Source organism: Acinonyx jubatus, chromosome D3 (assembly GCF_027475565.1).
Source record: "Acinonyx jubatus isolate Ajub_Pintada_27869175 chromosome D3, VMU_Ajub_asm_v1.0, whole genome shotgun sequence".
NCBI classification, from domain to species: Eukaryota; Metazoa; Chordata; class Mammalia; order Carnivora; family Felidae; genus Acinonyx; species Acinonyx jubatus.
Genome location: NC_069392.1, coordinates 13,000,556 through 13,027,125, shown reverse-complemented (window position 1 = coordinate 13,027,125; position 26,570 = coordinate 13,000,556). Strand labels below are relative to the sequence as shown.

The 26,570-nt window shown below is 39.1% G+C and overlaps 1 protein-coding gene across 2 annotated transcripts in view; it reads left to right on the top strand.

Annotated features, from left to right (window-relative positions):
- The first annotated feature begins 2,905 nt into the window (after nt 1-2,905).
- The window catches only part of MED13L (mediator complex subunit 13L), a 301,950-nt gene continuing 278,285 nt past the window's right edge, over nt 2,906-26,570 (top strand). For both annotated transcript variants that reach the window (XM_027044335.2, XM_027044334.2), the window contains exon 1: nt 2,906-3,117. In XM_027044335.2, coding sequence (XP_026900136.2) covers nt 3,046-3,117 — 72 coding nt within the window. In that variant the 5' untranslated portion in view covers nt 2,906-3,045. The remainder of the gene's footprint in view (nt 3,118-26,570) is intronic.

Genomic DNA, 26,570 nt, shown 5'->3' with positions numbered 1-26,570 from the left:
TTGATATTCTCCAAATTGATACCAAAGCTTGGTGCTGATTTACATTCCCCGTGACAGGTGTGAGAGCTCTGCTTCCTTCCACATTTGCCTAAGCTTTTAAAATACTGTGAACACCTACTATGTTTTTCATTTCTGTTTTTCTTGTGATGAGTGTTATAATCTGCTTGGGCTGCTATAACAAATGGCCATAGACTAGGTGGCTTAAACAACAGAAATTTCTCACAGCTCTGGAGGCTGAGAAGTGCAAGACCAAGGTGTGGCAATTTGGTTCCTTGTAAGAGACCTCTTCCTCATTACGTCTTCACACGACAAAGATAGATACGGAAAGAGAGAGGGAGCAATCTCTCTCATGTCTCTTTTCAGAAGGGCACTAACCCCAACATGAGGGCTTCACCCTCATGGCCTAATTACCTGTTAAAGGCTCTGTCTTCCAAATACCATCCATGGGGGATTAGGGTTTCAACATATGAATTTTAGGGGGATACAAACATTCAGTCCATAGCAACGATGCTCATAGTCTGAGCATCTTTTTACATATTTAAAAGCCATATGTCTTTCCTATTCTCTAAACTGTGCGCGTCCATTGCTCATTTTTCTATTAGGATGCTCTGGGAGACTTTTTAAAGAGTTAAACCTATACTTGCTGAAGAATGAGACTTTGGTGACCAGGTGTGTAGGATGAAGGCCTCCTGAGATGGAAATACACCTGGATGTGATGGACCATCTCACCATTTGACTGTTCAGGCCCAAGTAACACCCTGCATGTTGATCAAGTGCTTTGGCTTTTTTTTTTTTCCCCCCTAAACACTTTCATCAAGAGTTATCTTAATAGAAAATGCACAACATTGGCCTGAGGTCAGTGGGTCAGCAATTAGGATCTCTTTTTGACAGATTAGGAAATGAGGTTCAGAGAGTTAAACTATGTTGGTCAAGGTAACACAACCAGGGGTGCCAAAGCCAATGGCACGCATCCGCTCACAGAGCCTTCTGGATTCAGGCTTAGGCTCTGGAGCCAGACAGACTAGGGTTTGATTGGCTCGCTAACTGGAGATCTTGGAGATGTCACTGCACTTCTGAGCCTCGGCTTATTTTAGTATAAGGATAATAACAGTGTCTTCTTTATGTGGTTGTTCTGAGGATTATATGAAATAATGTATGCACATTTGTTACAACATAGTGTCAGTGGGTTACAAGGTAGTGTCGGCCATGGTAATAATACACATTATAACATGCTGCTCGTAGCTTTCGCTTTAGCATTATTTGTGGTAGTTCCAAAGCTCAATTCACACGTCTGAGACTTGTCTTTTATTACACGTCATCTTTGCCCTGTTTTCTACTCTTCTTCTGCTTTAGTCCAGTCCACCTGAAACAGCTTGGTTCTTCCATGTTTGGGGGCTTTTAGCGAAGAAGTTGCTCTCCCCAGCTTTGCAGGGAGCAAACGCCTTGGGGGCTGGGAGAGGGCCTCCTGCTCAGACTGGCACTCCTCAGGACCATATGCTCTCAGGAAATGTTCGTTATTGAATGAACGAGTGAGGGTCTGCTCCCAACACAGCCGTAGTACAGTGCCGGGCAGTTACATTCCTGCACATGGCAGGAGGTCAGGAAACATTTACGCAATGAATGAATACACACAGTGCCTAGGAGTAAGGGCTCAAAAGGCATTTCTGTGTCCGTTGCACAGCTTCTGGTACACAGAAAGCGCTAAGTGGCAGTCGTGGATATCCCTGGGCGAGGCTTATTGAAACCCAGTGCAAGAGCTCGGCTTCACTGTGCCTGGGTGCAGGGGTTCGAATTCCGCCGCCTCCTCTTCCCAGCTGGGCGACCTCGGGCAAGCGACTTAATCTCTTTGTGCTCCAGTTTTCTCATCTGCACAACGCGGACGACGGAGGGCGACCCGCCGAGGCCCTCCCCGGGAGCACTGGGACCTGCAGCAGGGCCCACAGCAGAGCCCCCAGTCACGCCAGGCGGCCAGCGCCGCCGGGGGGGCACACGCCAGGGGGCCCCGAGCCCTCCGCCGCGGCCGCCTCGGGCGTTCCCGGGGCCCGAGGTCGCGTCCCGTCGAGATCTGTGCCCCCCGAGGGGGTGGGGCACGGCGCCCACGCGGGGCAGCCCTCGGCAGCCTCGGGCCGGCCGGCCGCCGCCCGCCGGGGAGCCTCGCCGCCCGCACTTCTTTCTCTCCCTCTCGCTCTCCCTCCCTCTCCCGGCCGGAGGATCCAGCCGCGCTCAGCTCAGCAGCGCCGCCCGCGAGCCGCCGCCGCCGCCACCGCCACTCCGGGCCCCTCCCCCGCCCGCCTCCCGCCCCCCCCCCGCGCGGCCGGCGCCCGTCACGTGACGTGGCGCCAGCCAATGGCGGGCCGAGCCGCGGTCGGCGGCCGCCATTGCTGTCAGAGCGAGCGAGCCCGGGGAGGGAGGAGAAGCGAGGCTGACTGGGGAGGAGGGGGGGGTGGGGGAGGAAGAGGAAGGAGGGGACGTCGCTCGGCTGCCGGGGTCGCCCGCTGGCTTCGTCCGCACCCCCCCCTTCGCGAGTTCGCGCTCCGCGGCGGCGGCGGCTCCGAGGCGGCGGCGGCGGCTCCGGGGCTCGCCTCCCCTCACGCGCCGGCGGGGGCCGAGGGGGAGTCGGTGGCTGGAGATAAACAAGGCGGCGGCAGCGGCGGCGGCTGAGGAACAGGGAAGGCGGAGGCGGCGGCCGGCCCGCAGCGCCGGCCAGGGAGGCAGCGGCGGCCCTGAGAGGCGGGGAGGGCGCCGGGCCGCGCGGACAGCGCCCCCCGCCGCCGCCGGAGCCGCGGGAGCCGCCGCCGCCGCCGCCCGAACAGGAAGGAGCCGCGCGGCCGCCGCGGACCCCCCCGCCGGCCCGGGCCCGCCGCCCCCGGCGCGGCGTCGCCGCGGCGCCTCCCGCCCGCCCGCCGGCCCTCGCGCCCTCCCCCGGCGGCGGCGGCGGCCCGGCCGCCCCGCGCTCCCCGGCGAGGCGCCGCCGCCCGGCCCGGCCTCGCCTCGGACGCCTCGCTCCGACATGCCCCGCTCTGGCGGCCGGGCTCGCGGAGGATCATGACTGCGGCAGCGAACTGGGTGGCGAACGGGGCGAGCCTGGAGGATTGTCACTCCAACCTCTTCTCGCTGGTGAGTAGCCGGGCTGCGGGGAGGGGGGCTGAGCTGGGGGGGGGGTCCCCGACCTCCGCCGCCGACCAACTTTCTCCTCCCGCCGCCGGGACTTCGCCCCTCCCTCGTCTCTCCCCGCCGTTCGCCTCTCGCCGATTCTCCCCCTTTTGGATCGTCTCTCCCTCGCCTTGGATCCCATCCAGTGTTTATTTGGCTCTTTAAAAATCATTTGTGAGCGCGGCGCTCGGCGTGGAATTTGCATGTGGAAGTCTCAAAGCTGCGGATTCTGGGTCGCACTTCGAACGCCCACCCTCTGTTGCCATCACACCCCCCTTCCCCTCCCCTTTTCCCCCGTTTTTTTTTTTTTTTTTTTTTTTACCTAAATGTGGAAGGCTTTGCCTTGTGCTGCCCGCGCCCGCGATAAGCAGCCTTTTCCCCTCTTGTCGGATCGGCTGCCCGCCCGCCCGCCCGCCTTTTGAATTTTTTTTTTTTTTAATTCCATAATGACACCTGCAATTTTGCCCGAAAACAGTTGATTGAATGCGATTGTGTCAGTAAAGGACTCTTGCACCCGAAGCTCCCGCGATTGTAAACATCGACAGCCGCCTGCCTCTCGGGGCTTACTACGCTGGAGAGCCGTAAAGCCATTGCACCGAGCCGACGGAAGGTGGAGAAGGCTTTTTCTTCTTTCTCTCCTCCTGTGTCTTTTAAAAACTGTTTTCTCTATCCTAACAACGAATCCACACACACACACAAAAGCAACAAGCTGGGCGGTTTGATAACATCGCTTTTATCTGCCTTCGCCTCTCTCGCGCTCTCTCTCTGATAATTGACAACTTTTCCTTCGGATTTGAAATCGCCTGCCTTAATCTTGAAGCAGTTAGGGTGTCAATTGTTCTCCTGGAAGCCTGGCATCCGACGACGACGTCTAGACTCATCGAAATTAAAAACGTATAGGGCTCCAGCAACTCTTTTCCTGGCGGTGGCGGTGACATTTGCTGGTAAATGCCATCTTTGCTTTTTATTGGGTCGTATTACCTAGCTCTGAAAACATTCACCTTGTTAAACCTGGCGTTTAGGCTAATAATTGCAGTGCGTGGTCTTTAAATATGTGCTTTGTGCATGAGTTACTGTATGTATAGCTATGTGCCCGGGAGACTACGAATTTGTTTAAATATTGAGCAAAGATTTGTAAACAGATGTAAGGCAATTATGTTTCGAGCGTAGAATATAATTGGAAAATTGGCTGAACGGTTTGTTTAATTTAGCCTTAAAAAAAAACAACCAACTTATTTTAAGTTATGTACCCTTTTTAGGGGGCCTGCATTTGGAGAGCATGCATTTTGGAAATTGTTTTCTATAACCTCTGCAGAAGACAGAAGCATTATTTCCTGTTAATCCTTGTTTACAATTACACTGGATAAATAATTTAGTGTTCAAATTGTAATTAGTTACATTTAATTATGGGTAGCATACATGCTTTTTTTTTTTTTTCTTTGAGACTAGTGGGGAAATACAAATTCTTGCCAACTTTTCAAATGGAAGTGTTATTTTGCTAAATATTTCCTTATGCAGATAAAAAAATATCAAAACACATGATTTTTACCTACAAAGAATGACATGGTATCTAATGACATAGCTTTCATTATAGTATAGATCAGGTCAGTTTTTTTCTTCCAACATTTTTATTTAGATATTTAGTCTTAAAATTCGATTATAAGTTGCAATTCTTCCTCTTTGTACTGTGATAATTTTCCCTTGATCTTTTGACATATGGGAATGGAATTCATTTTGCCTCTTTTCTCTCCCCGAGCATATCATTTAGTATCAGTCAGATTCAGAGACTTTAATAGATTAGCAAACATATTGATTAAGGGGTATTTAAAATGGTTTTTGTTTGGTGGCTGGAGACCACATTGACACTTTAACAGGTAATTAAAATAACCAAGTAGACCAATATTAGTGACGAGAGAGCCCCGAAATTACCGTATATCATTCTGACTGGTAATGGCTTGTGTATATGTGGCTAATTTATATACAGCAGATATTTTAGACCAATGAAACTGTATTATATGTGTAGCCAGCCTTTAGGATATATCATATCTTTTATGTTCCCCTCCCCCCCCCAAAAGCTTAAGTACAGATGATAATGTTAAAGAGATAAGATGCTTTAGATTCTTTTGGAGGAACAAACAATTTTATAGGAGAGGATTTTGTGTTTTATGACTGACTAAAGGTTTGTGCTTTGGCTATTTCTCTCCTGAACCTTTTAAAACCAGGAATAATTGAGTTTTGGGGAAAAAAAATACACACACATACACACATATGCAAAATTACTCATTAGGTGGCAACTTTGAAATGCAGAACTGAAGAAATGCATGGGCTGGCCTTTTTTTTTTAAAGTCTATAGAATTGTCTACATTCTCCTGTATGTGGAGGGTGCATAAGGTGCTATGTTTTTTTAAATACAGAATCAGTTAAAAAACTGCTGATAATGTAAATTTTTGCTCATTCCACATGAAGAGTTTTCCTTGAAAATTAGATACAGTAGCAACCTAGTATATTAAAAATGTATTATCTAAAGTACATTGTATAGAATAATTAATTCCAAAGGAGATAAAATTATCTCTTGTTTAAAAGAAAGCGTGTATTACAAGAACTCTTATGTGCTTAGTAATAGCATGCTTTTTTTTCTTTTTGGTTTGCACTTTTTTTGAGCAGAGAAAAGTATTGTTTATAGAGAATTTACTTAGATACTCATGTTAATGTGGATTGAAATATAAACTAGAGATTAAAGTTCTGTACCACACTAATGATCCACCCACTTTCTATTACCTTGAAGTATTCATTATAGCTTAGCAAAAGTTGTGCAATCAACTGCCTTTAGATTTTTGTTCTTGTTTTGCTTTCTGATTTTCTACTGCATGGCATCAGATTTCCCAGATTTTCTGTCACCCACCCCCATTTCCTAACATGTGAAAAATGCCATTGTGTTTATGTGATATGGGTCATTGTGTGTGTTTCTTATTCTTAACATTGTGAGATTTGTAACTGCTGCATTAAATGCAGGCCTTGCTGTTACCTTTGTGACTCAAAACTGTTTTCTCATGCTGTCCATCACATTTCGGGCGACGCTTGTTCCATATTCACTCAGTTTTAATTCAGTTAAGTGTGTTAAATCTGCCTTTTTGGAAAGTGTAACGGTGCACCCTATGCTGTGTCAACTCACTTTTGAGGGAAGACATAATTTCCAGATACAAATATATCTTTAGTTTTGTTTCTCTATTGAGATCATATGGAGGAAAGTGATTTTGTGTTCTTTAACTAGATTTAAGTTTATACTCTTTGAGTTGCAGTGATTTATTTAACTCTTAGGTTTATGTTCCACATTCACGTTGTTTTATTTGCTTAGAACCTTCCTGACTAGGGGGTAATTAGGTGATGATATCAAATTCTCCCTCCCTGAGTTGAAACACACATATACATACCAGTACATAATTCCTGTGAAGGACCATTACTTTTGTATTTGAAGCTTTAAGGTAATCCGTTGTTGACCTGCTTTCTTTTTTCTTAAGAGATTTATTTTTTTTGCAGAGAGGGAAGATAGTTCTAAGTATAGAAACTTTGGGATCTCTTGCTAGAACCAAATAGGGAGGACTGGGAGTAGAAAATGAGGAAAAGGGAATGATTTCTCTCATCTTCTCAAGTGCCAAAATATATATACACAGTGTATTTTTTCATCGCAGTTGCCAATTTTAGTATTTAAACTTAAAGCATCTTTTTTTCATGATGGTTTATTTTCTTTAATGAAAATATTTATAATTTGCTAGTTTATGTTTTCTGTTCAGCATTTTGTTGTTAGTAGCACATGGTGTTAACAGTATTTATATATTTTTAATAGCAATAATTGCCACCCGGTAATAGTTGCCATATTAACTTCCAATTGCTAGTAAATATTTTTAAGTACATAATAGACAGCAATTTAAGGCATAGTGTAGCAGTTTACTGGACCGTTTTAAAGAGCCATTTGTACGTGTGATGAGTTCATAATTTTAAAGAGAAAATGTACCTAAGACTTGTATGCTACAAAGTAATGTTGCTGTGTTACTGCTTGAAGTGCTCAGTGAGAGGAAGTTAGGTTGGGACTCTTTTCTTCGTTGTGAGAATAAAGGCCTGAGGGTGCCTTTAGGACTGTAAGTGTTTATTGAGTTTATCCCAGGTGCTTATATAGCTTAGCATTTTCTTTGGAGTGTTTTGGTCATTTTTTTCCATAATTGTATTAGGTATTTATTTGAAAAAAAAGAAAATCTCAAGGCATTCCTTTAACTAACATTAAGTTATAGTAGTGGATTATATTAATTAGGTATGGAAAAATGGATTCATCTCTTTTGTTCACTGGCTAATTTGGCCTCGTTAATTGTGAGTTAATTGTATTCATCAAACACTTTCAGAGATCTCTACTCTTGAGATTAATAAAGAAGATACTCTGTCACCAGTTTGTACTATATGCTAGAGATTAAGAAAACCATTTGCAAAAGATAAGTACATTCTGTAGTTATGTTTGTCAGATTATTTAAAATTGAGTTGAAACTCAATGTAAATAGTAAAAAGATTGCTTATCTGTATTTTTTTTTAATGAACAGTTAATACAGTTGTCTCTCCAAGTTTGATTCAGAGATAGACTATTTTTCTGAAATGACTTATTTTTGATACAAGAGAATAATAATGGTCCCTCCTTCAGTAGTAGAAGGTACTGATGTGTTCCCTCCCCCCCCCCCCCCGGAAGTGGGTAGTATGTTTATTTCATAGAAGCTAGCCAGTGAGAGAGAGTACACAAAGTTGCGAAAAATTAATAATAGGGTTGAATGTTGGGTATTATTACTGAAATGTGCATTGCAGCTACTTATTAAAAATTGAGAAAAAGAATTTCTGCAACATTGATATCAGTGTTGTTTGTTTAAAATGTGTGCTCATCTGTTTTAAAAACTGTTGTGTGGTGGTGACCACCACAATTTCTATTTTGTTATTTTATAAACATTCCTATTTTGAGAAGTAACATTTAATGCATTGCAAAGTGAGGTAATTAGGTAGCCTGAGAATGTGCTGTGGGGTATAATTAAAAAAATTCACAAACACTCATGTACACAGGCACGCATGCACATTTGTTTCATAGGACTTGCTTAGAGTTTTGGAATTAATGAATCAATATTTGTAATGTGTTCTTGGAATTTAGGACTCTTTTCCCCTCTTGAATCATTTAACTTCTTTCTGATCCTGTTCAGATAATTTCCTTTTATAGTATGTGCTTTCATTGTTTATTTGAAAGATTTGAAGGTGTTAGCTTTGTTCTGTTGGGGGAATTCACTTCATTACATAGGGGAGATGATTTTCCATTAATCTTGGTAAATATTAACATAAACGAGGAATTGTAAATTCAGACTCATTTACATGAATGAAATATGTATGCGTGCCCAATTTTTGTTTAGTATAAAGTCACTTATGTACATCAACATAGCTTTCTATCCTTTCTTTAGTTGATATAAAAAGTTTTAAAATGTTGTAGTTGGTGTTTCAGACAGTTCCCTTACTCTACTACAATGTTTTGTTCTTTACTAGTAAAACTCATTCAGTATAAACTAGATTTTTACCCCCATAAATTGGCTATCATAGTGTTCTTTGAGGAACTCCTGTTTCACTTGCATTTATATTAGCATGCTTTAGTTAGGTTTGTTGGAACAGAGTTGTTTTCCTTTTTTAAGCTAATAAAATGTCTTTCAGAGTGCATTTGGATTCTGGTCTGGAAAAAAATAGGAAAGGTGACTCCCCCCCCCCCCCCCCCTTTCTTTCTAGATGAGAATTAGGAGATCACTTGTGTCCAAGGGAAAATGTTAGGTCATTGTCATCTCTGTACTCTGGTTTATTATGTATATTTCTGAATGTTTATTTTCTAATTCTAGGTGAATTGTGGTAGAATCTTACTAAAACCATATTTTTGCTACTGTGAAATAGCACAGAGCCCTGGTTGACAGCTTTCTACATTTTGTACTTTTCCAGTACGGCGAAATTCCATTACTGTTAAAGGAGCCTCCTGAGTTGATTATATTAAAGTTTCATTTATGTCTTTATTTTGTGTAGTTCTGATTTGTAACTTTGACTTAAAAAATGGAAAGGGGAAGATAAAAAGAATTAGGTAAACTTGCAGGTAAATATTCTTTTCTCATTTATCATTAGATCTCTTTAATAATTAAATTGTAATTTGTTCTGAGTCATTGCATTAATTGGATATATTTAAGACATTTGATATTTAAATTTGAGGAAATATGTAAAATACGCAATATGTATAAGATACAGAATTGTGAATAGAATTTTTAAATATTGAGTGGAAATTTAAAAGGTTGATCATCTAAAAGGTATTAAATTACATGAAAACTGTTACAGTTTTTTCCCCTAAAGACAAGTTCCCCCAGTTGACAGGTTTCTGAGGAAGTATTTTTGTGTAAGACACATGGAGCTTCCTCATAGAGTCCTACATTATTTCATTAAATAGGAAAGATGATTAAATCCATCTGGGTTTAATTTGAGAGCTAATAAGTAAAGTATTCAAAAGAGTATAATTGGTGTGAAAAAACATTTTGTGTTGGCAATTCTCATGATTGAATTTTAATGTCCTAAAGAGAAGTAAGGAAAAACATGTGTATATCTAACTCAGGAATCAGCTCCTAGTTGTTTGTTTGTTTGTTTGTTTGTTTGTTTTTGTGAGTCTGTACACGCCTGGCACAGTCCTACTCATCTTTTAAGTAGGTCAGATGTCACCTCCTCTGTGAAGCTTTCCCTGACTCTCACTGGCGGAACTAGTTCCTCTTGCTCCTTATATGAACCTTCTTCTATGCATCTCTGATACGCACCTGAGGTTTTGTAGGGCAGTGACCCTGTCTAAGTCATGCTGGCATTCTCTTTATAGTTGGGCGCTCTTTATTCGTTAAATGAATGAATTAATGGACATTACTCTCTTTTATTCCTAAGAGAGTTCTCATTGCTCATTTAGGTCCTGATCCTAAGTATGTTATTTTTTCTTTGAACTTAGATTTTTAGCTCTGTATTCTGAATATATGTTACTTAGGCTGTATGTACTGTGGCTTGGTAATATTTTAGATGAGTTCTAATGGTTTTTGAAGAGAATTCCACATCTGATCGAGAGATGTGCGCTTTTCATACCTCAGAGGAATAGGAAGTCAGTATTTAGTTTTCTGGAGTGTGGTAGGCAACCTGTCAATTTTGGAACCTGTTAGGGATTTTGTTTGGGGCTTGATCAGAATTTCTTCATTTTTGTTCTTTAAGCTCTAAAGGAGGGCTTTTGCTCAACCTTCATTTTAGGATTCCCTTTGATGAGTCCAGTAAAATGGACAGTGGATGGTATCGGGGAAAGTTGAGTGGTATTCACATTTTTTATTAGTGACTAATTAGTCTGATCAGGTTGGTCGCATGATGGTTATGTGCCTCAGTTTCTCAGTCTATAAACTTGATGGAAATATGGTGGGCAGGAAGTATGAAAAATCATTTTGGGTACCTTTTAAGGAAAGAGTAGATAATGTCCTTTAATAGGAAGAGACTTACAACAAATAACAAGTCAGAGAGTAGCCCTAGGCAGTTCACTAGGAAATTGGAATGGCAAAATTAGTTGTTTTAGGTATGGCAGTTATGTTGTATTTGTCCTTGTTTTGGGGGAGCAGAAGATTAAATTGTTCTTGTGTCTTTCCTCATAAATAAGCCACTATTGAGAATAAAAACTTGAAATTTGTCTTTGAATGTTCCAAGTTTTCACATGTATATATGATTCACAGTTGTGTCGTGTGTCTTTAATATGCTGAATGATTTTGCTGTACCAACCCTAAGCTATGACTGGCTAAGCTTAGAAATTGAACTGTGGCTCTTACTTGGTAGTTTAAGCTATTAATTCCTTGGCAGCTCCAGAGTGCTCTTTGAACTTTAAATAGCAGTTCTATTAACATTTTGAGATTTGTCTCAGGGAATGTCAGAAATAGTACTCAATAAATATCTTTTTCTTCTTAAAGACTAAATCATGTTTTAGTCTGACAAACATGTCACAACCCTTACTATGTTTTGAACAAAGTATATATTTTCAACTACTGGCTAATTTCTATTTTCCATTTAATAATGCAGCAACATCTAAAAATATTGTTTAGGCCTTGTTGAAGGAGTGAATTCCCCTACCCCCAACTGTAGTTTTTGTATTAGTAAGTTGAATATGACTAAGTGTCCAAAGTTTTTGTCCAGAGGTGTAAAATTTTACATATGAGGTGTTCTTCAGCATTCTAAAATATCAGAAAAAGTTAATTTCTGAGTTCCCCCCCCCCCCGTGTAAAAACTTAATCTTCTGTTGCTGCAAATGATTGTTAGCTTATTTATGTTGTAGTGTACTTGATTACTTGTGTTGTTTATGGCAGCATTTTTATGGGAATGAACTTATATTTATTGTTCCTATTTAGAATGTCAGGAGTACGGTTCCTCTGATTGTGCAGTGCTGACAGTCAGAGCAGGCACTCCCTAAAAAGCCCTTCTTGGCCCCAGGCAGAGGGGGAGTGAGGACCGCCCCGCAGCTAGACCCTTTTCTAGGCCTTGGAGAGAGGATTGCTATCGGATAGAGGCTTGAGGAGGGTGTTGAGAGGTGCAGATGGCCCCGCCCGACCCATGGGAAGAATTTTCCCTTCCTGTAGGGATCTGTTGCTGCTTCCTCTTTGATATACTTTCATTTAAACTTTGAGAATAAAGTTCCACAGGTCCTGTGATGTCATCAGGAAAAGATTTTGTATTTCTTTGTCCTTTAGCTTCTTTCCTTGCCTTTTCTCCTTCACTCACCACTAGAGTTTGGTAAATGAGGACTTCTGAGCCCTAATGAAATGAGAAAGAGAATGGGAGTTGATTGGATGGGCTAGCCAATAAACTAGAATTTAGAAATGTTAATTTCTCCTATGTTATGTCTCAGAAATTTGGGACTTACAGAATTCATTTTTTGATGATGTATATACATCAGTAATGATTGAAATCTGGCTTGGGCTTGCAAAAGGGCTAATGCTCTGATATGTGGGGAAGAAGACCTACATGTACTGTTTAATTTCTAAGATGCTGTGTGGTGAGTGCAGAGGAAGAACACCGTTGACCTTGTACCAGAAAAACTTAGAAGGGGAGTTTTAAACTGGATCTTGACAGTATTGCTAGAGAGGAACGGAAAGGACGTTCTTTGGAAGTTCAGGCAACAACTCTGAGTCTGTCCTCGAGAATATGTGCTGAAGTGGCATGTAGAGAGTACCTCTAATTCATGGTCTTGGTTCTTGGTTTCCTTTTAAAAAATTACAAAACTTACTGAAATCTAATTTTTGTTAGGTGGAAAATTTGAAGTGTGGGCAGGCCAATTTGAATTAAGAAATGGTGATGTTAAAATAATCAGTTTTCTAAAATCAGTTCTGAACTTTAAAAAAAACAGTGCTATATTACGCAAAATGCTAATGACTAAAGTGACAAATATTTCAGAAACTGGACAGACGTGAATCTGAAGTGAGCAGATGGGATATGAAACTAAAAGCGGGAGATAATCCAAGACGGTATAGAAACTTAGGAGAAATGAATTGAGGAGAAACAAGTGTCTTAAACGGTATTGCATTTAATAACGTGTTTAAAAGCCTTTCTAGGATTGCTCTCTTACATCGACAAACTAGAATTGTTGAACTGTGTAACCCATCCCTCTTTAAATTTAAAACGAATTAGATTTTGGCCCAGGATTACTTCTGATGAAGCCTAGTCATGTAAGTCATGAATGTATGTATTATATGTACTTTAAAGTAGACTGTAATTTGCTTTCTGTGCAGTAAAAATTAAGAGAATAGTCGTGATTTTCAGAGACAATTGTGGTAGACCTTGAAGGGAAGAGGTAAGGAGTGAAAGATGAGGAAGTTTGCTCTTGGGATGGCTTGGTACTCAATTGAAATTGTTACATTTGACTGTTGAGGATAGAATCTGGATTCTAGTGGGTTGTGGAATGAATGGATGGTACACTTTTCAGCCAAAGAAGCTTCATCGTGAAATAAGCAGGGATGTGGGAGTGGGGAGGGTAAGAGGTTGAAAGGTGGATTTAAAAAAAAATTTTAATGTTTATTTTTGAGGGGGGTGGGCAGAGAAAGAGGGAGACACAGGATCAGAGGCAGGCTCCAGGCTCTGAGCCGTCAGCACAGAGCCTGATGCGGGGCTCGAACTCATGAACAGCAAGATCGTGACCTGAGCTGAAGTCCGATGCTTAACGGACTGAGCCACTGAGGTGCCCTGTTGAAGGAAATGTTTTAGAACGTGAGCGCCTCATATGTTTGTGGACTTGGAAGCAACAATAGTGGAGAGGCCGAAAGAAAGGTGGAAGGTAAAAGAACAGTTGTTAATTGATGAAAGGAGATGGTTATCTGGCTGGAGATGGTTATCAAGAACCCCAGCGATGGGTAGGGTTAGCGCTGGAAAAGAGTAAAACATCTCAAATAAAAGATGCAGATACAGGAAATGAATATGTGTGAAGGAAGTGGGGACAATCTCAGTTGTAGCTTGAGTGCCTTTTTTAAATTTTTTAATTTTTTTAATGTTTATTCATTTTTGAGAGACAGAGTGTGAGCGGGGAAGGGGCAGAGAGAGGGAGACACAGAATCTGAAACAGGCTCCAGGCTCTGAGCTGTCAGCACAGAGACCAAAGTGGGGCTCAAACTCAGGAACTGCGAGATCCTGACCTAAGCCGAAGTTGGATGCTCAACCGACTGAGCCACCCAGGCGCCCCGAGTGCTTTTTATATTCAAAGATTAAATATATTCAGTTTGAGCCTGAATAAGTTAAAATAAGGTTTTAGCTAAACATTTTGCATGTTACTTGATGTGCTTGTTGCAGTCAGCCATCTTTATTTTTAAATTTTCATTTACTGGTCATTTTTAGGTAGGTCAGATGTTATTTTCTTAAGTTGTGTACTTCAAAATTATAAAACTGATTCTGAGCTAGCCATACCAGAACCCACACACATCTGCCCAAATGAGAGGTGCTCTTCAAAGTAGCCTCCTTGAAATGGATCAAATACCAGTGCCGTTGTCCAGTATTTTTTTGGTCCTTTTCCTTTGCAGTTGCTTTTAGAGTTTAGTCAGCCACTCTAGAAAATCTTATTTTAAAGGATGCTTCTTTGGTCAGTGTCTTCTTTCTGTGTAATTTACTGTGTTCTGCTTTTCGCTCCAAATTGTTGCCCAAGTCAGCAGCTTAGTACTTATGGGGGGTTCATGGATGATGAACAGAAACCCTAGGAAGAACTCTACTTTTGGATGTATTGGCATACATACATTGTAGATGTGTGCTGAGAATTTCTTCCTTGCTTGTGTACATTTGCCTCCCAGGTTGTAAGTCTAGTGTTTCAATGTTTTTGTTTTTTTTTTTTCCAGACAGTTTCAATGAAGATGGCTTTAGTGGTACATTGATTGGTAAGACTAGATACTGGGACAAATTAAGTGGAGGTGGGATTTTTGCTTTTTGAGGATCAAGGCAAATGATCCTGAAGGGGGAGTAGAGTTGAGTAGAATTGCCCTCTGTCTGTCTGGCAAATGTCAGATGTCTTCCTGAGGTCCATTTTTAGTGAAACTGAAGTGATCATGAAGAGAGGCCTGCAATGAGTAAAAGTATCCTGTTGAGATAATCTTTTAAGATTTTCACAGAAAGTGGTCTCTGAGACCAAAGTTTTTACCTTTGCCTTTTCCTGTTGCTTTATGCATCTGAGACTACCCAGTAAGCCATTGTATATTCCAGAAATGCTCTTTCGGCCGTCCTTCCACTGGTGAAGATTAGGACATGGCACTCATGTGTATTTAGGATTTCACTTTATTGTGGTCTGCCGTAGTATTCAGTGGAGGGGAGGTGGAGAGGATATTTTAACTATAACTGTCATGCCTGTGTTAGTTTCTTAGATTAAAAGTTACAGTGGCAAGTGTTTTCTATTTTTGGTTTCAGGAATGTAATGAAAATTTTCTCAGCTTTGTTTTTATGGTTTTCAGATAACATGGATGAGTTTATTATTCTCTTTTAAGTTCTTTTCACATCAACAAAAAGGAATTAATCCTGTCAAAATAGGGTGTTATGATCCCAGAGTTACAGATATTTTGGGAAAATTTACTTCCATGATAATTATTCTCAACAACAACAGGCACTTTTTAATTTTACAAATTTGTAAAAGACCTTAGCAGTTTAACATTTAGAAGTTACACCAGAGCATAAATCCACATCTCAGCTGCTGAAGGCCATAAATATTTATCTTTTGAAATGTAAGTTTTTAACTAAACTTTAGTTGCTAAAAACTTTTTTCAAAGTATATTGGTTTATATACAAAGTGTAATCATCTGCTTGGATTGAATCAACTGTCTTGATCCCAAATAGATTAAACTCATTAGTTGTCTATAAAGTACTTGAGAGAGATATGTACGAAAATGATATTTTGTTGCTGTTTGGTGATACCATGGTGAAACTGAGCTTTGTAACCCAGACAGATGGTGCTATTCTTGAATCTGTCTGCAAGATCCTGTAGCATTTAATTAAACAGTGGAATGGTTCTCATGAGAACTCATACTTTGATATGTGTAAGCTAATAAACTGACTTCTTTAGTAAATTTTATGAATTTGATTTGAAAAAGAAATATTGTTTTTAGGAGAGTTTTCTAATGAATCTGTTAGGATAAATAGCTTATTTTGGTAGTTTATTTGGTAATCTCAAGAAATATTCTAGGTGGAAAATGAACGAAACTCACAAAGGTAGACACTTACCTTCCAAAGGAGCTTTGATTTTTGTTGCCAGGCTTTCTCATACCGTAGGTGTGATGCACTTTTTAACCCAAATAGCTGAATTTAACACTTTCCAGAAGAAAACTGTGAGAAATTTGGTAATAAATGTTAACACTTATTTTAGAAAATTACTATTGATTTAGATTCCTTGTGATCCACCTTACATTTTAATATTGGAATTGAAAATAGAAATGTGCTAAACTACTCAACCCAGTTTTAATAAATTATAGGGATAGACCTTTAACTATTTGGGGCGCCTGGGTGGCTCAGTTGGTTAAGCGTCCGACTTCGGCTCAGGTCATTGATCTTGTGGTTCCTGAGTTAGAGCCCCACGTCAGGCTCTGTGCTGACAGCTCAGAGCCTGGATCCTGCTTCGGCTTCTGTGTCTCCTCTCTCTGCCCATCCCCTGCTCGCCCTCTATCTCTCTCAAAAATAAATAAATATTAAAAAAATTTTAAAAAGAGCAGTGATTAAAAAAGAAAAGACCTTTATTTTGTAAAAGTTTGAGCTCAGTACTAATATTATATGGTTAAGATGAATAAGTTTGTCAATTACATAAATAATAAGTCATACAACATTTCTGGGCTTTCTTGTAAATTATTCTTTCATTAAATATACTTATTTTTTTATCTAATGCCTAGTCTTTTATAGATGGGTGACAGGACTGAAAGGTGATATTTGATGTCAGATTGGATGACGTCAAGAAGCTGGAAGGTTATTCTGTATGCACCTAGGGAACACCTGAAGGATTTTAAGGGGGTTTATGACATGATCAGATTTATGTTTCAGATAGAAAACTCATGGGGACTCTTGGAGTGTAGGTTGTAATAGGGAGAAATCAAAGGCAGAGGGAATGCTCTTAGAGTAGGCTAGATATGAGAAATCACACAGGGCTAGTAGGAATGGAGAGAAAGAAATGGAATCAAGTAATATTTTGGAGGTACAATTGATAGTACTTGGTGACCAATTACATATGTCCTGGGAGAGGAACCAAATGGCAAACAGATGTGTTCTTGGTTTTATGGCATTTGCATTCTTGTATATGTAAAAGAAAGAGTCAGAGTTGGCAGCATCCATGTTCTAGTTGTTAGCAGAAGACTTATGCTTTGATCATGGATGTGTGTATGAAAGTATTCACTGAGCCTGGGTTCTTGCTGTTAAGTCCTACAGAACTCAAAAGTTTTATAATTAATTATGGACAGAGCTCAGGGCAAAAAAAGGCCGGGGTTGTGAAAAGAGGGTAAAAACAAACATTATTTATAAGCTGTTTCCAGAAAAGATTTGAGGCAGCGAGAATAAGATTTCTTTCTTTCTTTCTTTTTTTTTTTTTAAATTTTTTTTTAACGTTTATTTCTTTTTGAGACAGAGAGAGACAGAGCATGAACGGGGAAGGGGCAGAGAGAGAGGGAGACACAGAATCGGAAGCAGGCTCCAGGCTCTGAGCCATCAGCCCAGAGCCCGACGCGGGGCCCGAACTCACGGACCGCGAGATCGTGACCTGAGCTGAAGTCGGACGCTTAACCGACTGAGCCACCCAGGCGCCCCTATACGATTTCTTTCTTAAATTGAGAATGAGATTTATAAGAGAAAGGAGAGGTGAAGGAAAAAAGTAGGGAAGAAGGGAGAAGTCAAGGCTGATGGGTGGTTGGTAAAGGGCCTCTGGAGAGGTGTAGGTGGTGATGGTGGTGGTTGGAAGTGGAGTTAATGTTTTGGTAGAGGAAGAGCTCATGAAATTTTGATGATCGGAATGGACATGGAGAAACCCTGATGGGAAGAAGGAAAATAGAGGTGCAGGCACCCTAACAGCAATTGGCTATTACATAGCGTTTGTTACATAGAGCCTCTGTTTTTGATAGTGGTATACTCAGGAAGCAGATTACATATTTTCTCTGCAAATCTGTTTGAGATGTTTTCATTGAGTTTTTTTTTTTTTTTTTACATTTATTTACTATTTGAGAGAGAGGAGAAAAAAACAAAACAGTGTGAGTAGGGGAGGGGCAGAGAGAGAGAGAGAGAGAGAGAGAGAGAGAGAGAGAGAGAGAGAGAGAGACTCCAGGCTCTGCACTATCAGCTTGGAGCCCAACGCGGGGCTCGAACCCACGAACTGTGAGATCACGACCTGAGCTGAAGTCGGACGCTTAACCGACTGAGCCACCCAGGCGCCCCTTGAGTTTTTTATTTAAAGGTTTTGTTTGTATTTCATATTGGTGATATTTTCGGTAGGTGGAGGAAATGGACTTTTAACCCTGTTTTTTTTCTTGGCCTTGTGGAAATTGCCAACTTGTAGGAGTTGGGAAAGTGGAAAGAATAGAGAGGATATTTTTGTAAAGACTCAAAACTGTGTATCTTTGGTGCCTCTTCTTCATTCTAACTTTGAATTCCTTTAGAGTTTTACTCCTACCATTCTATTCATTGTTCCTTCAGCACTTAGCTTTCGGAGTGTACAGTATTTTTGTAGGTATTGAGAGTATGATTGTAATGCCATGGCCTATTTTTACCTCATATGGGGAACATTTCCCTTCCTCCATCTCTCTGCCAGTCCCTCCGTACCCCTTTCCCTCTTCAGCCCCGTTCCTGGGCTCCCTGGGCTCCCTGGGCTCCCTGGGCTCCGGAGCCTTCCCTCTGCCCAAGGTCCTGCTGCACTTGTACCTGGCAGTGCTAGTGCTCGGAGAGAGCGCTAACATGTATGCCGGCACTTCAGAGCTCTGTGATGTAATCTCCTTGGTGTGGCGGGATCCTCTCCCGTTGTTTTGAGCGCACTTACTGGCGCAGCGTGTGCTCTCCATTGTCAGTTGGTTGTCATTCATTCAGCCTTCCCATGTGGGTAGATTTTTCACTTGGCTACCCTGAAGGAGGAGAGGTGGCTTTCTTGCAGTTGTCATCTTTCTTTAATTTCTCTCTGAGTGAGGTAGTACCAGTGAAATACTTCCACGAAATGAAATTTCCAAGAAATTAAAACTATAAAAAATGAAAGCCAGTCCATTAGATCAGATTTACCCCAGCTCTTCCATTCTTGTTAATGTTCCCTTTTTGTGTACATAGAGGTAATCACAGTATAAATATGGTTTTTCATTCAGCTGAATGCACTCACACATTTTCCGTGTGGTTACAGTTTTTGTAATTATTTTATACTTTTAAGGGAAAAGTCTTAATTTATTTTATAAATTTAATTAAAAATTGTGTAGTTTCAAATTCAGACAGTACTATAAAACAGTAAAACAAAAAGGTTCCCCCACCCCCATGGGGATGTGACTACTGGTAGTTTAATTTTTATCGTTACAGACTTTTTTCTTTTGCATATGTTTGTGTGCCTGTATACATATGCAATTTCAAACTGTTTTTATTACATACGGAGTAGATAAAAGTAGCATGTACAAATCACATATAAGGTAGAATCATGGTACAGTGAACACCCACATACCTACTACCCAGAGTTAGAAAAAGAACATTTTATTGCCTGCGAAGTCCTGTGGTGTCTTTTCCTTCCCATTTTTTCTTCTTCCTTCAGAGGTAACTGTTATCCTGAATTGTATGTGTATCTTTCTGTAGTTTTAAAAAAGTTTTAATTATGTATGCTTAGGATGTGGGTGTATGTATGCACGTACATATATGTAGTTTTGTACGCTTTTGAGCTTTTTATAAATGAAATATACTGTATTCTGTAACTTGCTTTTTTAGCTTAATATCATGTTCCATCAGTTCTAATTCACTCTTATACCTGTTTATGCATTCTGTTTATGAAGGGCATACTTGTAGTTTAAAAAGTCAGGGGGGATAATCCTCCAGCTTTTCCTGTAACATGCCTTTTCTGCTTAACATTGAAGATATTTTAAAGTCAGCAAATTTAAGATTTTTCCTCATTTTTTTCTGTGTTTTTAAAACAGTTGGTATTCTGCATCATAGGATGGATGAACTGTTGTTTAAGCAAAAGCTGTGAGAAACATTGGTTCAATTTTTTCTTCTGTAATAGTATAGTTATGCATTAAGTTTTGATAGTTACAACTACATTTTAAAAAAAGATGTTAGTTTACATTCCTGTGGGCAGTACATAAATGTGCATTTCTTCTATTCTTGCCTATAGTGAAATTTATCAGTTAAAGTTTTTCCACTCTAAGAAATATCTCAGTATTTTGATTTTTCAGTTTGTTCATTTCTAATGAGGTTATGAGCATCTTTTCATACATATGAGTATATGTATTCTGTGACTTTTCTTATTTTTTAAAAGCATTTAATCTCTAAAAAGCCTTTTTTGTTTTCCTATTTAAAAATTTCAGTCATTCACTAATAGGACTCTGTATTTCAAGTCAGATCTTTACATGTTATATACATTGTTAGAGCTTGTGCTGTTTCTAAAAGTGCTTATGAGATGCCTGACACTGTAACTGCTTGCCAGCTACATGCATTTTCTCCTTAAGGTCCTGATGAGGTAGTACTGTTCCCATTTGTCAGATAAAAAAACCGAGGCACGAATTTTAACTAATTTAACCAATGTCACACAACCAGCAAGTGATGGAGCTGTAACTGATTTCAGAGCCTGGATGCACTTACCCAGTGCATTGTATTGTGTGCTCTTCTTTCTTCTGTCTAAATCCTTGTAGGGCTTCTGTGAAGCTCTTCCTAGCCATTCCAGGCACTATTGGTCTCTTTCTTTTCTGAGCCTTTTAAAAATTAACAGTGCGGACCATATAATATAGAGCGAGCATGAAGGTAGAAATCACTGGAGCATGCAGATTTGCCTGAGATTAATGGAGTGATGATATAGTTTACATTTTTTTTAAAGTTTCATCAGAGATTAATGGAGTAATAATGCAGCTTAAAATTTCTTCCCACAGATAGGGAGAGTTCTTTTCTCTTAGACTGCTTTATTCCAAATTGAGGAACCATTTGGAAAATGAGGAAGTAGAGTAGCTTATTGTTTTGATCAATTTTGGGGGCAAGGTGAAAACCTAGGTAACTGCGTAGTCTCAAGAAAACTTCCATCATCTCATTAGTCTTTTAGTTTTTAAAAAATAAAAAGCTAATTTACTCAAATGCTTACATCAAAAATGACTTACTGTAGTACCGTGATCATATATTTATTAAAAAAATAGACAAATAGCTTAACCAAGGTAAAAATTAATTTCTTTTTTATATACGAGCGGCCTGGAGGCAGGCACTTAAGAACTGGCTTTGCTTGCTTCTCAGTCATCAAGTGTCTCAGGCTTGCTCTTACTACTCCATTGTCCTTAGTCTATTACAAGTAGCATATTGTCCAAGATAGTTGTTCAAACTCTAGTCATCATAGTGGCATTCTGGTTTGGAAGGAGTAGGAAATGTTCCTCATTTTTAAGGAAACTTCCACCAAGTTTCTTATGACGCCTCTGGCCATACTTCACCTCAGGAAAGTTTTAAGTAAGCGTGTTGTTTGCCTCAGTAATACAGATTGTATTTTACTATGGAGGAAGGAGCCCTTCATGTTTGGCCAGCCCTAACAATGCTATACAGAGAAAACGACAGAAATTTCTGTTTCTAGCCTGTTACTGCACTTGGGCAAGAAATCATCGTGATGTCACTAATGAACTTCATTAAATAGTTCAGTTCCCAGAAATTTCACAAGAGTTCTCCTTTAGTTAAGGTTAATAAATATAAATCATTAACCATTTTCTGATGTAGTTAGACATGACAATAATTTTTTCAAAAACATTGCATACTTTCTAAAAGAGATTCATAGTTACATTGGGAGATGTGCAAGATGGTGTTTTGGCTTTATTAAAAATAGGTTTTTTTTCTTTCAGAGATTTTTTTCATGAATTCTTCCATTAATACATAAATATTTGACCTTTGCATACAATACAGTGAACCCATTTTAAGCAAGTAAGTATAGTTTCATGAGTTTTGACAAATGTATACCTATGTGAAACCACCACTGAAATCACAATAGAAAGCATCTGTGATGCTTTCCCTCCATTTCTAGATAGCCACTGATATATTACTATAGATTCATTTTGTCTTTTCTAGATTTTGTTTTAAAGTGTACTTATTTTGAGAGAGAGTGAGTGAGCTAGCATGTGAGCGGGGGAGGGACAGAGGGAGGGAGAGAAAATCCCAAACAGGCTCTGTGCCGTCAGCACAGAGCCAGACGCAGGGCTCAATCCCTTGAACCACAAGATCATGACCTGAGCCGAAATCAAGAGTTGGACATGTAACCGACTGAGTTAAAAAAAATCTAGGATGGATTTTTTTTTTATCAAGGGAATCATATAGTGTATGTGTCCTCTTCCTATTGTTGCTTAAGTAGGTTATTCCTTTTTAAAAAAATTTTTTTTTAACGTTTATTTATTTTTGAGACAGAGAGAGACAGAGCATGAATGGGGGAGGGTCAGAGAGAGGGAGACACAGAATCTGAAACAGGCTCCAGGCTCTGAGCTGTCAGCACAGAGCCCGACGCGGGGCTCGAACTCACGGACCACAAGATCGTGACCTGAGCCGAAGTTGGCCGCTCAACCGACTGAGCCACCCAGGCGCCTCGGTTATTCCTTTTTAATGCTAAGTTGTAATCTCTTGTATTGCTATTCCAGTTTGCCTACTCTTCCATGTATTGGTTTTTATGAACATTGATGCACTGGTTTTGTGTGTGACCGATTTTTTGTTTTTTCTGTAAATAGGATTATAGTTGCTGAATCATGTGGGAAACATAGGTTTCACTTTATAAAGAACTGTTAAAGTTTTAAAATGTGGTTGTCCTATTTTACATTTCCATCAGTTACATGAGAGTTCTAATTGGGATTCCAAGGTAACAAAGATTTTCTCTCATGATTTCTTCCGGAAGTTTTATAGTTTTGTTAGGTTTAGGTCTGTGATCAAGTGGCCCCTTTTGAGTTCATTTTTTGTGTGTGTGGAGTGAGGTATGGGTTGAAGTTCTTTTGGCATGTAGGTGTCTAATTCCAGCATCATTTGTTGAAAAGACTGCTTTTCTCGTTGCGTTACCTTGGCATCTTTGTCATAAATCGAGTGGATGTATTGTGTCTGTGTATGTCTATGTTTATGCAAAGGTTTATTTCTGGATTCTGTATTCTGTCCCTTTGGTTTATGTGTCTCTTATGCCAATACCACAATATCATGATTACTGAAATTTTATAGTATGTCTTGAAATCTGGGCAAATTCTCCCAACTTTGTTCTTTTTCAAAATTATTTTGGCTCTTTTGGGTACTTTGCAATGTAAGTTTTAGAATCAACCTGTGAAGTTTTCAGAAAGATCCTGCAGGGATTTATTGTGATTTCATTGAATTTGTGGATCAAATTGGGGAGAATTGACAGGTTGACACTTTTAAGGCTTCCAGTTCATGAACGTAGTCTAGCTTCCATTTTTTTTTTTTTTTTTAAAAGATCACTGATTTCTGTCAACATTGTAGTTTTTGGTGTACAGGTATGGAATATATGTTATTAAATTCACCCCTTAGGACTTTGTAAATTTTTCAATTGTTTTAAATGGTTTTGTTTCAAAATATTCTAATTGCTTATGCTATTATATAGAAATACACTTGAATTTTGGATATGTATCTACATACTGCAACTTTCCTAAACTCGATTATTAGTAATAGTCGCTTTTTGGTAAAGTCCTTGAATTTTTGTAACTGTACATGAGGATATTGTCTGTGAATAAAGATGATTTTATATCTTCTTTTCAGTTTCTATGCCTCTTACTTATTTTTCTTGCTTTATTGCATTAGTTAGGACCTATACTACAAACTTGCATAACAGTGTACCTCTTTGCTTTGTTACTGATTTTACATGGGAAGTACTCAATCTTCTATGATTAATTGTGATGGTAGCTGTAGTTTTTGAACATCTTTAATCGGGTTGAGGAAGTTCTCTTTAATTCCTGGTTTACTTAGTTTTTACCACGATTAGGTGTTGAATTTTGTTAAATGTTTTTTCTGCATCTATTGAGATGATCATAGGTTTTGTTCTGTTAACATGGGGAATCATATTAATGGGTTTTTGAGCTAGTTTGATTCAAATTACATTGATGGGCTTTTGAACTCATTCAGCTAAGCCTCACTTTCCAAGATATACTCCCATTTCCAGGGTGTGTTATCATTTTATGTACTGTTGGATTTGATTTGCTACTATTTTGTTAATTTTTAAATCTGTGTTCATGAAAGATATTGACGTATAGATTCCTTCCGTATCTTTGTCTTGTGTTAGTAATGTGAATCTCATAAATGATGTGGGAATTAGTCCCTTCTCTGTTTTCTGAAAGAGCCTGTGTAGGATTAGTGGTATTTCTTTCTTCATGTTTGATGGAATTTACCATTGAAGCCCTCTTGCCTTGGAGAATACTTTGTAGGAAGGTTTTAAATTACAAATTCAATTTCTTTGATAGGTATAGGGCTATTCAGATTTTAACTTTTTTATTTGCTTTAGTTTGGTAGTTCTTTCGAAGAATTTGTCCGTGTAATCTAAGTAGTTGTATTTATTGGCATCAGGTTGTTTGTAGTAATTGCATTATCTTCAGTGTCTTTAGTATGTGAAATAATTCTTGATGTTGGTAATTTGTCTTTTCTTTCTCTCTTGATTAACCTAGAGAGAAAGTTCTCTATTTTATTGATTAACAAAAAAGGAACACCGGCTTTTTACTGTATTGGTTTTCTCTGTTGTTAGTTTCACATTTCATCCATTTCTTCTCTTTTCAGTATTGTCTTCCCTGAGATTACATTTGGCTTAATTTACACTTCTTTTCCAGCTTCTGAAGGAAGAAGTTTGGAGCAGTTTTACACCTTTCTTCCTTTCTACTGTAAATATTTAAAGCTACAGATTTCTCCTTGAGCACTGTTTTACTTGTATCCCATACAATTTTGTATATTTTGTTTTCATAAGCAGTTATTTCAAAACATTTTCTACTTGTGATTTCCTTTTTGTCCAATGTGTTGTTTTAGAGGTATTATTTATTTAATTTCCAGATTTTGTCAGGAAGGGGAATGTTCTAGATATTTTGTGACTTTCTAATTTTGTTCAGAAATTTCAATTGTAAATATATTAATATTTGTTTTATGGCTCCACATATGGGTTCTCTTGGTGAATGTTCCACGTGCATTTGAAAAACTGTATCCTGTTGAGTGGTTTTTTTTTTTTTTTTTTTTTTTTTTTTTTGATAAATGTCAGTTTGGTTATGTTGGTTGATAGTGTTGTTCACGTTTTCTATACCTTATTGATTTTCTGTCTACTTGTTCTATCAGTTGCTGAGAGGAGGCCTGTTGAAATCTTCAATTATACTTCTGGATTTGTCTGTTTCTACTTTTAGATATATCAGTTTTTACTTCACGTATTTTGAAGCTTTGTTGTTAGACAAAGCTGCACATTTGGGATATATGTCTTCTTGAAGAGTTGACATTTTTATCATTACAAAATTTCTCTATTCCTTTATAGTCCTCTTGGAATCCACTTTGATACTAATCTAGCCATTTTAGCTCTCTTGTAATTTGTATTATAACTTGTTTTTATATTGAAAGTGAATTTCTTGTGGGCAGTATGTAATTGGACCTTTAAAATTTTTACTTATCCTGAGAATTGATGTTTTTTACTTGTAATAGACTATTTGTGTTTAATATATTTGTATGATGGTTGTGTTTAAGTCTACTGTCTTGGCACTTTTCCCTATCTGTCCCATTTGTTCTTTGTTCCTTTCTCCCCCACCCCCCTTTTCCTGCCTGTTTTCAGATTATTTGAGTGTTTTCTTATGATTCAATTTTATCTTCAATATTGGCATCTTAGGGGCATCTGGCTGGCTCAGTTGATGGAGCATGAGACTTTTGATATTAGGGTTGTGAGTTCAAGCCCCACATTGGCATCTGAAATATACTCTTTGTTTTACTTTTTAGTGACTGTTCAAGAGCTTATGATATGGGACTTTGTTATCGTAGTTTATCTTCAAGTAATATTAAATTTCATTTATAACGTAAAAAACCTTAGAACAGTATACTTCCATTTTCTGTTTCTGGCTTTTGTGCTACTGTTGTCATATATTTTTGTTATATATCTGTATACAATCTGTGATGCATTATTAGTTTTGCTGTAAACAGTTAACTTGTTTTAAAGAAATTAAAAGTGAGAAAACATATGTTTTCTATTTATATATTAATTGCTTTGGGTGCTTATATTCTTCTGTGTAGATCCAGATTTCCATCTGCTATTTTCTTTGTACCTGCAGAACTTTTTAAAAAGCACTTATTCTACTTATATTTATTACGAGGTAGTTCCATGGGTTTCTGCTCATCTGAAAGAAGTCTGTATTTACCTTCACTTTTGAAGGATATTCGTGCTTGATCTAGAATTCTAGATGTGGACGTTTTTTCCCCCTTTCACATGATCTGTTGTTTCCAAGCTTGCATATTTTCTGGTGAGAAGTCTGTTTAAAGGATTGTCTTTGTTTTCCCTTATATAATGTGTCTTTTTTCCCTTTTGACAGCTTTTAAGATTTTTTTAAAATCACTGGTTATCAGAAACTTAATTTGGTATTTTTTGCTTTTTGTTTTTTTTTGTTTTTTTTTTGTTTTTGTTTGTTTGTTTTGATTTATGCTGCTTTGGGTTCACAGAACTCCTTGGGTCTGAGTACCTTGTTCTCATGAAATTTGGG